At 40.6% G+C, this 12433-nt stretch overlaps 2 protein-coding genes across 2 annotated transcripts; one reads left to right on the forward strand and one right to left on the reverse strand.

Annotated features, from left to right (window-relative positions):
- The first annotated feature begins 1234 nt into the window (after window positions 1-1234).
- On the forward strand, window positions 1235-7228 carry LOC311269834 (uncharacterized protein). The gene is made up of 7 exons (XM_084374293.1): window positions 1235-1276; window positions 2307-2461; window positions 2916-3283; window positions 4873-4961; window positions 5057-5159; window positions 5374-5483; window positions 5565-7228. Exons 2-7 carry the CDS (start codon window positions 2337-2339, stop codon window positions 5664-5666), a joined length of 897 nt encoding a protein of 298 aa, XP_084230419.1. The 5' UTR covers window positions 1235-1276; window positions 2307-2336; the 3' UTR covers window positions 5667-7228.
- On the reverse strand, window positions 6502-12076 carry saraf (store-operated calcium entry-associated regulatory factor). Its single transcript, XM_084374288.1, has 7 exons — window positions 11890-12076; window positions 10891-11069; window positions 9206-9404; window positions 8829-9119; window positions 8434-8587; window positions 8225-8322; window positions 6502-7372 (listed from the first exon to the last, which is right to left on the reverse strand). The coding sequence occupies exons 1-7, from the start codon at window positions 11954-11956 to the stop codon at window positions 7347-7349; spliced, it is 1014 nt and encodes a 337-aa protein (XP_084230414.1). The 5' UTR covers window positions 11957-12076; the 3' UTR covers window positions 6502-7346.
- Between the last annotated feature and the right edge of the window lie 357 nt (window positions 12077-12433).

Raw genomic sequence — 12433 nt, forward strand, 5'->3', positions numbered from 1 at the left:
ATACCATAATTCTACTTCATGTTTGGTGTAGAAACCTTAGATAATATAAAAACATCAAACACTATTATGTGTAGTGAACGTTTTATTTATATTGAACCTTGTCTTGTATGTTGGCAACCAGAAAAACAAGTCTCACCATGCTTGGGTCTTGATTTGACCAGTCAAGATGTTTCCAGATCTCATTGCATCTTGTATTCATTTTCAAGGTTACAGGGTTAATGTGTTTATCATTTAACAACACCAGGATTGAAAAATGAAATCGAGTTTGAATCCCTTTCAGCTACATCACAGAAAAAGAAACAACAAAACAAAAACTAACTATTTTGTTGGAGTGATGATGAGTTCAGAAGTCTCACAGCCTGAGAAAGGAAGTTGCTCGGAAGTCTGGTGGTACGGCAGCAGATACTTCTGTATCTTTTGCCATTTATGTTTGTTTTATTTGTATGCATGTTTTAGTTTAAAAATACATTTATTTAAAAAAAAAAACATCTCTCAGATTGGGGTCGACTCCCATCGTTCACTTAAAGGAGCCAGCTCATAGCACCCACTTGTTAATGACTGATACATAGGCTTTACATTGTCAGTCATACCAAAGGGCTTATCAATACAACCACAGTCTTCATTGTTTTCTGCTGTTAGTGACCAAGCAGTTCTACAGCAGCATGTAAGGGTAGTGCCTTAGGCAAAGGGATCAGTATGGGAGCACTTAAAGTTAAATTGTCTGTTTTAAAAACTTTAGAAACATGGACTCTGGTTTGTCTCTGATTCAGACTTCAGCCCCCCAGTAATTCTGCTATTAACTTTAGTACTATGTGTTAGGGAGGACGATATGGTTATCACCAATGAACACTCCACGACAATATGAAATCAACACTTTTTGTTTTTGCTCATATTTTAAGTTTAAGTACAGATGTGAGGCTTTTTCTGCACACACAAGAACAGCTTAATTCTCTCAAATAATGAGCACAAATTTGTTCAAATCTGTGTTTGTGAGCACTTCTTTGCCAAAATCATCCATCCACCTGACAGGTATGGTAAGATGCTGATTAAACAGCATGATTATTGCACAGGTGTGTTTGGCCTGGTCACAGTAAAAGACAGTGCTAAAATGTGAAGTAATTAGGGGGTAATTAGGTTTTTTGATTGTGTCCTGTGGATTGTTGGTCCACTCCTCTTCAGTGGCTGTGAAGTTGCTGGATATTGGCAGGAGGTGGAACATGCTGTTGTACACATTGATCCAGAGCATCCCAAACATGCTCAATGTCTAACATGTTTGGTAAGTAAGCGGGCCACGCAGGAATTGGGATGTTTAACTAACCCCACTGCCACCTGTCACCATAACCTCACTGCCACCATAATCCCACTGCCACCATAACCTCACTGTCACCATAATCCCACTGCCACCAACAACCCCACTGCCACCATAACCTTACACTGCCACCACAACCCCACTGCCACCATAACCCTACTATCACCATAACCCCACTGCCACCAACAACCCCACTGCCACCATAACCCCACTGTCACCATAACCCCACTGCCACCAACGACCCCACTGCCACCATAACCCCACTGCCACCAACGACCCCACTGCCACCAACGACCCCACTGCCACCAACAACCCCACTGCCACCATAACCCCACTGCCACCATAGCCCTACTGTCACCATAACCCCACTGCCACCATAACCCCACTGCCACCAACAACCCCACTGCCACCATAACCCTACTGCCACCATAACCCCACTGCCACCAACAACCCCACTGCCACCATAACCCTACTGCCACCATAACCCCACTGCCACCAACAACCCCACTGCCACCATAGCCCTACTGTCACCATAACCCCACTGCCACCAACAACCCCACTGCCACCATAACCCTACTGCCACCATAACCCCACTGCCACCATAGCCCTACTGTCACCATAACCCCACTGCCACCAACAACCCCACTGTCACCATAACCCCACTGCCACCAACAACCCCACTACCAACATAACCCCACTGCCACCAACAACCCCACTGCCACCATAACCCTGCTGTCACCATAACCCCACCCTTCTTTTTCCCAAACAACCAACGCATGCTATTCTTTCAAGTTCAGCAAAGAGTACGCCTTGTAGCATGAACCTAGAATTAATGGACAATCAATTATTGGATTATTTCTTTCTTTTTTTAAAATCAGAAAGTTTATTGTCTTTATTATCTTTACATCTCACTTTGTAAAAGTGATGAACAATATGTTGTAATATTTAACCCCTTTTTCTCAAAAATAAACGTTCCTATTGCATGCTTATTATCAAGGATGAAAGGAGGCATGTGGAGGAGGGAGGGATGAAGGATGGGGAGAAAGAAGAAGGGATGGAAGAAGTGACTGTGGACCGATCAGTAGTGATGGAGACACAGAGCCAGGACCTGATGGAGAGGAGGATTAAAAGAAGAGATGCAACATCTGAAAGGTGAACACATTCTATCCCCCACATTATCTCTCTCACCTCCTTACTCACCTGACCTAAAACTCCTGCACATGATCATTGTTCTTTTTAATGTTGATCATCTGAGGGGTAAATGTAAAAAGTTTCCATAACAGAAAACCAACTTCAAATACACTCATTGAACATGAGAATGAAAAAAATACATTCGGTATAACACTTAAAGATATAGTATGAGTCACCCACTGTAGAGCCTTCATGTCCTGGGCCGTGATGAACCATGCCAGTTTGTGATGTTTCCAGTCAGAAGGGTTTCTGTTGCTCCTCTGTAAAGGTTGACCAGAATCTGGCTTCGGAATTGAGCCTCTTTAGTTTGTGTAGGAAGTAGAGCCTTTTCTGTGCTTCTTAACCAGGGGGGTGATGTGACACAACATGTATTTATGTGAATACTGCTACTACTATTTCTCTCCATCTTACACAGTCCATTCAGCTCCTTCAAAGTGTGCAGTCCAGTAAAGCTGGTGGAGAAGATGCTGTCAGCTGATGAGTGGTCACAGTTCCTGTACAGAGACCAGAACTCCCATCATGACCCAGCTCCATGCCACACACACTCAGATGACATGGGACAGCTCAGTGTGAACTCCCAATATAACTCTACTGCTGAACTGGACCTTGCTCTGGATGTGTTTGAAGGCAACACTGCTGTTCCAGAGGAATCTGTTTATGAGGATATCGATCTGCCAAATGTAATCACAGAAGACAGCCAAACTCATCAGCAACGGGAGATGGAGAGAGTGTCCATTAATGCCATACCACAGATAATACTGGAGAGTGAGGCAGATCAGATGAGTAAGTAAACCCAGGGTGGACAATGTCTTAAGTCTGTTATTAGAGGAAAGATGATGGATTATCCTGTGATTGTAATGCACAGGAACACAGATAACCCTGTCACTTTAGATTGAAGCTGTATAAAAACCTGCAGAGACGTCTGCTGACATTCAGTAGCTTACATGTTAGTTTTTTATAATATTTTGTGAGGTAGAAAGTCTTTTTTTTTTCTTTTCTGCGGTAGCTGCATGTATTTCTGTGCCTTTCTATATATAGTATTAGTTTTCATTGTTTGTGGCAGAGTCCGCCATTCACACTGCCTTCACATTAATAAGGGATTCACAGGAAACAATGCAGCATGTAATCCAGCATTATTTGATCTGTATGCCATTAGCCTCAGCATTTACTGTAAATCTCCTACACCTATGTCAGAGCTGAAATAAGTTAATGCTAATGCTAACCCAATATGTTAGTGCTACTGATCCACATGGAAGCACTCAAGTGTAGTCACAGGAAATATTATTATTGTCAGTATTTGTCACAGACATTAGTACTGCCAGCCATCATTCATCATAAATATGCATACAAAAGAAGACATCAGTCATTTAGTTGATGTGGTTAAAAGCAGACTTGTTGCAAATCTGTCAGGGAGGGACAGAAGAGTGACACACCTCCAGCTCCTGTGACTGCATCCTGCTGTTGTGTGGAAAACCACTGGCTGTGTGTGTAGCGTGAAATCAGATGGAGGTTGTTTGGCTGCAACATCTGCTTGCTGTATAATTAAAGGGTAACTCCACCAATTTTACACATATCTGATAAACACATGCATAATCTGATAGACTGCCTCCAGTGATGTCACTCAGTGGCTAAGTTGCATTGTGGGTAATGTAGATACCACGTTTTGAAAAGGAATAGGAATGTGGAAGGAATGTGTGGAATAAAAAGGTGATATCTCTGGTCCTGCTGTATTGATTTGGATCATTTGTTTTTGAACTCTCCATAATCCAACAGTAAGTGTAATGGTAAATCAGTGGACTGCCTTTCAAAACCCGGAGCCTACATTACCCACAATGCAACTTAGTGACATCACTAGAGGCAACTCATCAGATTACATGCAGCTTCCACTGGAGCCACAAAAGGCTTTATACTAAACTAAGGCTTTGTTCACATAGGTAGTACTCCCCAAGACCTGTAAACACACTGTAATGTGTAAATTGGGAGAACTACCCTTTAAAATGGATATTACCACGGTAACTACTGGTGTCCCAAGTCAACCAGGACTGAAATCTTTACAATTATAACTTTAGGACATGGTAAATAAGGCTACATGGCAGGTTTAAATGATAACTGGTTTCTTACACGTCTGGTTTTATTTTTGTAGGTTTGTCCATCACTCTAATCAGTCATGATAGCATTATATTCCAACATACCCATTTAATTATGGTGGTGCACTGAAGCCATCAGTTTGAGTTGACTGACCGACGTGCAGTGGCTCTCTTAGCAATGATTGATGTCTGAAAAAAAAAGAATTTTACAATCCATCTTTATTTTGCATGCTCAGAATCATTTGTGGCATTGCAGAGTGTTACTGTCTTGATTGTTCCAAACAGGCCCGAGGACCAAAGACATTTACGACACCGTGGAGTTAATCCAGCCTATGCTGCCTGCAGACACTGACATGAACTTTTCTGATACTAAGGTTGGTAAGAGGTTCAAAACAATGTGTCAATTTTATATTTTGTGTCAAATATCAGATCACTTTTTACTGTCGGATTAAATTGTCTCTTCTGCCAGTCTCAGGGGCTTCTGGACAGTGCAGTTAAGAAGTATCTCATCAAGCTGAGCAAGAAGAGGAAACACAGAGCACCACGGATGCGTCGTCATGATCACAGCCATGGTCAGACTCATGGTCATCTCTTTAATAATATCCATCTACTTAGAAAAACTCTACTATCTAGCCTTTTTACTGCACATATGATGTATGCCTCGCTAAAGACTGACTCACAGAGGGTAGAAAAACTAAATAATAGAAAATGTAATGGAATATATTTTTGTATGAGTGAATATGCAAAAAGTAAATGTAGAAAAGTGACACAAGTCTTGTTTTAAAGCAGGGACCCTTGGCCAGGCTCCCTCCTCCACCTCTCCACAAGTCTTCCCTGCCTCCATCTTCTACAATGTCCCAGCTTCAGGAGGAGAGGCACAGCCCTCTACAGTAAAGGTTAGTGTAAGGAACCCATATTTCAGTATTTTGATGAATCTTCTTCATCTGATGTCAATATCTTGTCTGTGTGTGTGACAGTCTGGAGGAAGCAGTCCCAGAACCCTGGCCAAGATAAGGATGGCTCTGAAGGATAAAACCATGCAGATAACAGCACAGCTAAAGGAAGACAGAAGAAAGTAGAGGATGCTTCATCCATTTTATTCACAGTGTTTAACCATTATTGCAACAAAGCCAAAACATATTGATTTTTTTTTTGTGGAACGGTATGGTATGATTAAGCGAATGTGTACAAACAGTAAGGGTAACCATTAACTTTATCACTCAGTTTCAATATATGCCTCCATAGGGCATAGCTTTGGTTACTCTGGAGTTGGAATTATGACAATACTAGGCATAAAATGCACAAGATAATCAATCAAAGAAAAGTACAGTAGCTTGCCACGCTTTTTTTAAACAACTGTGCAGCAGTCTGACTTACAGCACCTCAAACTGCACCATGTCCAAGAGGAAAACCTGTACGTCACTATCTTATTATGGAGGCTACTGTAAAATCCAACAAACAAGACGCAATGATCTTAATATGTTTGCGAACCTCAGGCTATTCTGGCAGTCAGTCCATTTAATGTATCACATTCTGATTTTACAGTGTATGCTGATCACATCTATTATCTAATGAACAATAAGAGTTTCCCTACACATGGCCTTGGTTAAAATACATTTGCAACAGCCTGTTTCAGCAGGTCTTGATGGAGAGCAAAGCATCCTTATGTGTGAGGTAACATTTCTTAGTGCAAGCTGAACAATTTAAACTAATTATGCTTTTACAAAGTGATGGAGACTAAATCTGCCATTTCAAAAAGTTGTGACAGCCTTACTGTTGTAAATGACAGCTATGGGTATCAGTATTGAAACGATACTAATCACAGCTGCATTATAATCATTGAAAAGTTGGGAAAGCAGTCCTTTACACTACAGAATCTGCTGCAACGTAAAACAATAAAGCAGTCAAAACAAATGGGCTTTAACAAGGAAGTTTATTTTCAACACAGCTTCATAATAGGCCCAATCTGAGACTGAAAGATTGGAGTGCATTAATCAATCATCACAAAAGGTACACTTTTTTTTAAACTTTGTTTTAGGTGCTAAAAAACCAGTAACTAATTATTGCTTTTTATAGTTGTCCTGTGTGTTGCACGTGTCCAGACCTTGTTTTGTATCTTGTTGTTTGCATCCTATGTTGCCTGAATGTTCACTCCCACACCCACTGGATGTGGGAGTGAATCATTCATGATTACCATAATTTGCTATTTTGTATCTGCTCTTGTTGCAGCTAAGACGATTCTTAATAAGCATCAAAATTTAAACATTTAAACTGAGTATTCAATGATATGGACAAAAGCATCTGCTTAATGCCCTAAATGTAAATGTAAATACAGAAAGCATAGTATGGGCCTGCAGGTGAAGTCAATTAAAGCACTGACCAAACTAAAGTGTCCATAGAGAAGAGACTTCGGAGAGATAATTATCCCCTCTACAAGACCACAAGTAAAATGTATAGAGTGGATTCCCACTGAAATATGTCTATCTTAGCTAAAAAAAACAATGAAAAACTGAAACGGCCGTCATAAAATGTTCTTCAAAAACAAGGCCTTCAGGCTAAAGCTCAAACCACACATTCACAGAAAAACAAGAGCTTCCTGTCAGTAGCTGACATCAAAACGACCTGATGAGCGATGTTACTGTTGGACAAGTTCATCTCAGTGTGAAGAGAGGGTCTTCTCAGCTTGTCTGTTGGTACTGCACCAGTTCAAACTCTGCCAGTGCCATCCATTGTCGAGAATCTGTCCACCTCCACAGCTCCTATCTTCTCTTGGTTCCTCCAAAACCTGAAAGTCAATTATAAACTATATTAAACATCTGTATCCTCACTGAGCTGCAGTATTATAAACTATATTAAACATCTGTATCCTCACTGAGCTGCAGTATTATAAACTATATTAAACCTCTGTATCCTCACCGAGCTGCAGTATTATAAACTATATTAAACCTCTGTATCCTCACTGAGCTGCAGTATTATAAACTATATTAAACCTCTGTATCCTCACTGAGCTGCAGTATTATAAACTATATTAAACATCTGTATCCTCACTGAGCTGCAGTATTATAAACTATATTAAACCTCTGTATCCTCACCGAGCTGCAGTATTATAAACTATATTAAACCTCTGTATCCTCACTGAGCTGCAGTATTATAAACTATATTAAACCGTACAGGGAATTTTGAGAACATCTGTTTAAAGCAATACACAGAACAAAGAAAAGATATATGATACTGTGTCAAATGCTTCCACTATAAAGGGTGCTTTTTTTCTTATTTAGTTTTTTCAACAAGATGTCACACTGAAGTTGCAGTTCTCTATTATTGACATTCAATGTTTAAAATACATTCTATAGGAGCAAGCAAAAGAATTGTGGGTGTGTGCATTTGAAGAAAAAGTTTAGGAACCACCAACCTATCACATCCATGCTATAATTAAGGGAGGTCTCTAGGAGGTCTATAGTAATGCTCATAGGGGTGGGTGATGTTAATATAATCTGCTCATAGTCTCAGGAAACTCAGGTTTCCCTGAAACAAACAATCTAAAGGCAATAAGTCAACTAGATATTTAGTGTCAACAGCAATCTTTTCATCAATATCTGGGTGTGTGGCTCTGTTAGCGAACATGCAGTCCTTCTACCTGAAGCAGTGCGTGTCCCAGAGGAAGAGGAGTGGTCTCCAGCAGGAGGAGCTCTGCTGCCACTGTAACTGGAGTAGTTGTAGTTGTGGGGCTGACTTCTAGAAAACAAACACAGCAAGAACAACATGAAGGCTCTGAGTGGAATCATGCAAACGTTTGGTATATTGGTCTTTTTCCACTCATTTCTCTCTCTTCATCTCTACACTCACCTCTGACGACCAAAAAGATATCCCAGCACCCCTCCCGTCCCCATGCCGGTCCAGAAGCCGCCGCCTGTGCCGGGAGCAGCTTGTCCTCTTGGGTACTGTTGTCCATGTGTGTAGTCACTGTGGAAACCGTAGCCAGGATTGGCACCAGAATAGCCTGAACACAAAAGCAGAACACATTCAATGTTTTAGGAAGGTAGCTGTAGTCTTATTTTCATATATTTTCATAGTACAGCGAGTATCCAGCTATTTTTACAAGAGAAAAGAAAATTACAATCTTGCACAACCTCCCTAAAAAAGGGATGCTTTGAATTAGCTTGTTTTCCAAGCAGAATATGCAGTGCAAACCAGGCGTCTGTTGTTGCTCTATCCACACTGTTTCATTCTGCATCAGCTACCTGTGTAATCAGGTTTGAATCCTGGGGGTGGAGGTCCTGCAGTGGAGCCGTAGTGATTATCTCTTGGGTAACCAGCCTGTCCGTCGTCCTGTCCTTGCTGGGCCATGTTCCCGCTGAGGAACATCTTGTAGACGCCGTAGGCTAAGAGCAGAAGCACAGCGACCATCAGCAGGCCTCCTGAGTCCTCGACACCTGATGGGTACGAGCTCTGCTGGTGGTGCTGTTGATGTTGATGTTGATGCTTCTTTCCAGAGAAACCGCTGAAGAAACTGGAGGCAAAGTCCCCAAGACCTGAGACAGACAAGCAGAAAGAGAATTTTTTTTTTTAAATATGTAGTCCTTGTGTGGAGATGAAGCTTAATGAATCAATCCATCACCTCCAAATCCCTTGAATCCACTCTGGGAACCCCAGCTGCCCTGAGTCCTCCTCCGACCCTCTTCAGTCAGTTCCAGTGTGTACTCCAGCCCACAGGAGCCCTTCAGTATGTAGGCATCATCAGGGTTACTGTAGCCTTCACAGCTCACCTCAATGCGACCAAATCTGTATTTGTTGTCCATATCAGTTTTACACTCCCACTGTGAGGGAAAAGGAGGGAAATTACAACCTTTGACCATAATATTCAAGACCCTTATTGGGTCATTCCATACCAATTCAGCTTGGGCCTCCCAGTTCATGGCATCGATTTTCTTGAGAAAATAATCGATATTTTGATTTTAGCTAAACAAAGAATATTTCATTTTCAAAAATTCACTTTGTTGCAACATAATGTTGTGGAGTATTAATGCACTGTAGTTCTGTCACAAGTAGACATTCTCGTGTCCTGCATAAAAACCTGAGTGCCACAGATTTCAATATATATATATAATTTCTAACTGTTTCATTTCCCAAGAAGGCTTATTTTAATTTATTTGAAACTCTTAGATGGGATAGAAGTCATTGCAGAGTGCAGATATATGAAAATGATGTTATGTTACTTCATCATCATTCAATAATTTTTGAAAATAGATATTTTTCATACTTTTCACTGGCTATAATATTACATTCAGAGCTTTTATTTCAAAGGTAGATAGTTGTACAGTTTTTCTATGTGTGATACCTAAAACGAGTGTTTTTCATTAGGTTCAGGACTTTTGCAAGTTACAGCTTGTGTGATGTCATAAAATATAGGGAAAATATTAATCCTAGTTCTTCAATACACATATATTATTAAACAATTACAAACTTTTTTCAACTAATTTCTGACACTGGGAAAACAAGAATGAAACTCTGGACTAGCAGCACCTAGGGGAAGCCATGATTGACATAATGAAGCCCACCCCAAAACAAAAGCGACCGGTGTGGCAACAAGGAAAAGATCCCTCATTTGCTTCCCACTGACAAACAGTAAATTGGGTCTGTTTGAGTTATAGCCTGACTCACACCACGTTTGAGAGGCTTGTGCCAATATCTATATTTGAGAGTTTATAAAGGCCCAACAAAATGTGTTTGCATTAACATTTGAAGAGTTGTGACCAAGCTGTGTACTGAGCAGAACATATTACAGTGTAATTATCAACGTATCAGATCTCTCTGGTGGACAAACGCTTTAATGGACATGCTGTTTCTGCATGACCACAAACTGACCTTTGGCAATTCTCAACTAACAATTCTTGTTAGCTACAGGCTGACATGCCATATATGTGGATCATTGCTGGGCAAGTTATTTCCAAATTGTAGTGTATTAGAGATTACTAGTTACTTTAACTTGACAGTAATAAGTGACTTTACAGTATTACTTTTAAGCCAAAAAGCCAAAAATTAATTGGCTGCAGCTTCTTGAAAGTGATTTTTCTCCCCCCATTACCGTGAATTGAAGCTCTTTGTGTTTTAGACAGTCTGTCTGATGAAATGAGTTGTTTGAATTCATCAGCTTGGACTTGGGAAAGCTGTGATGGTCATTAATCACTATTTCGTGACACTTTGTAGACCAAATGATTATTGGAGAAAATAATCTGCAGATTAATGAATAGTTCCAGCCCTACTCAGAGCAAATCTTATACTCCACCTCATCTCCTTCCTCACCTGTACATCCACTCCATCCCAGCCTTTATTCTGACACTGGACCACATCTGGGACGAAGGCGTGGCAGCCTGCGGAGCCTCCAGCACACTGAAGCTGAGGGACAGGGTGGGAGCGTCTCGCTGTGGTGTAGCGCCCCTTGTACAGAGTCAACACCTGGACATCCCGCAGCAGCACACTGCCTGCAGTGGGGAGAAGAGGGAAAAAAACTTGTTTTCATTATAAGATTAAAAATCAATTTGGAAACACGGAAAAGCTCCTGCATAGCACAAAAAGTAAGGAAAATTGTGTTTGGTAGATTGTTTCTTTGTTGTAACAATGCTTCTTGGCAATACATCTTATACCGTTGGAAAGCCTGTTTATTTCCCTTTTAAATGGTGCCACATTTGTAAGGAACATGCATTTGTGGGATGAGCAGCAGAGCGGAGTATGTGGGTTGCATCCATGAAACATTTGCCAAATCTTCTCTGCCAAACAGCTTATTGTGCTGTTGCTATTGACTCGTTTTGAGCTAAGAAATTGAAGAGATAAAAAATATGAGTAAGTCGTCATTATTATTAATATTATTATTATTATCATAAGTAGTAGTTACGTAAGTAGTATGTTTATTTTAGCCGTGACGTACTTATCATTATAATATTGACACAGGCGGGTCAAAATGTGAGCTAAAGTGGCAGGACGTGACAGGAAGTACAGGACTACCGAGCACAAGTGTCACTGCTGCGTCCTACACACCACAGTCAGGCTAGCTAACACTCTGACACTGAGGTAAATACAGTGTTAGCAGCGCTATAGATACACCTGCAGGGTCTCTTTTTTTCTAATGCTAACTATGCTCCGTTTTGCATTCAGAATAACTTATTTTAGATTTTAATTGCCATTTAGTTTCCGAACTGTGCTGTGAGCGGAAGTCGTGTGTTTCGTCTGTCTGTGAATAAAAACACAACTCCGACATCACATTCAAAAGGTGCTAAAGCAAAAGTCCACGGAAGCCAAACCTACCGTCACCCCAACTCCTGGTGTGTCCGAGCAACAAGAACTGCAATAAAACTGTAAAAAACTGTTTCATGACTCTGCTGTGCTACAATTTCAACAAATGATTAAAGCATTTAATAAAATGTCAGCGTTACGTTTAGCCCTGAGTTGTGGTGAAAGTAAGTAAACTTTACTTCCGTGTTGCGTCATCTGTTTTTCCTGTCGCCACAACCAATGGGAAACGTGCACGACTGTTGAGAGAGGCTCTGAGCTCAGAGTACAGCATGATGTAAATGTATGAAATCTGTAATAAGTCACTCACTGTGCTGATGTAATATAGCATTTCTACACAAATATACTGTATATGTAACACTTTCACCTGTATTTTGTTATTAAATATGAGTACACAAGGTAAAAAAAAATGTAGGAATACTGGACGACGTTGAAGTTAGGAATAAAATAAAGGTTTCACAGATCAGAAACTGTGTCTGAGTGAATCTTCAGGGCCTGTAGCTTAATCTAATCCAGATTTGAGAAATCTGGGTACAGTGGTTTTTGATCAGGACCTGGT

Source organism: Pagrus pagrus (genome assembly GCF_965226575.1).
Source record: "Pagrus pagrus genome assembly, chromosome: 2".
In the NCBI taxonomy this organism is placed as follows: Eukaryota; Metazoa; Chordata; class Actinopteri; order Spariformes; family Sparidae; genus Pagrus; species Pagrus pagrus.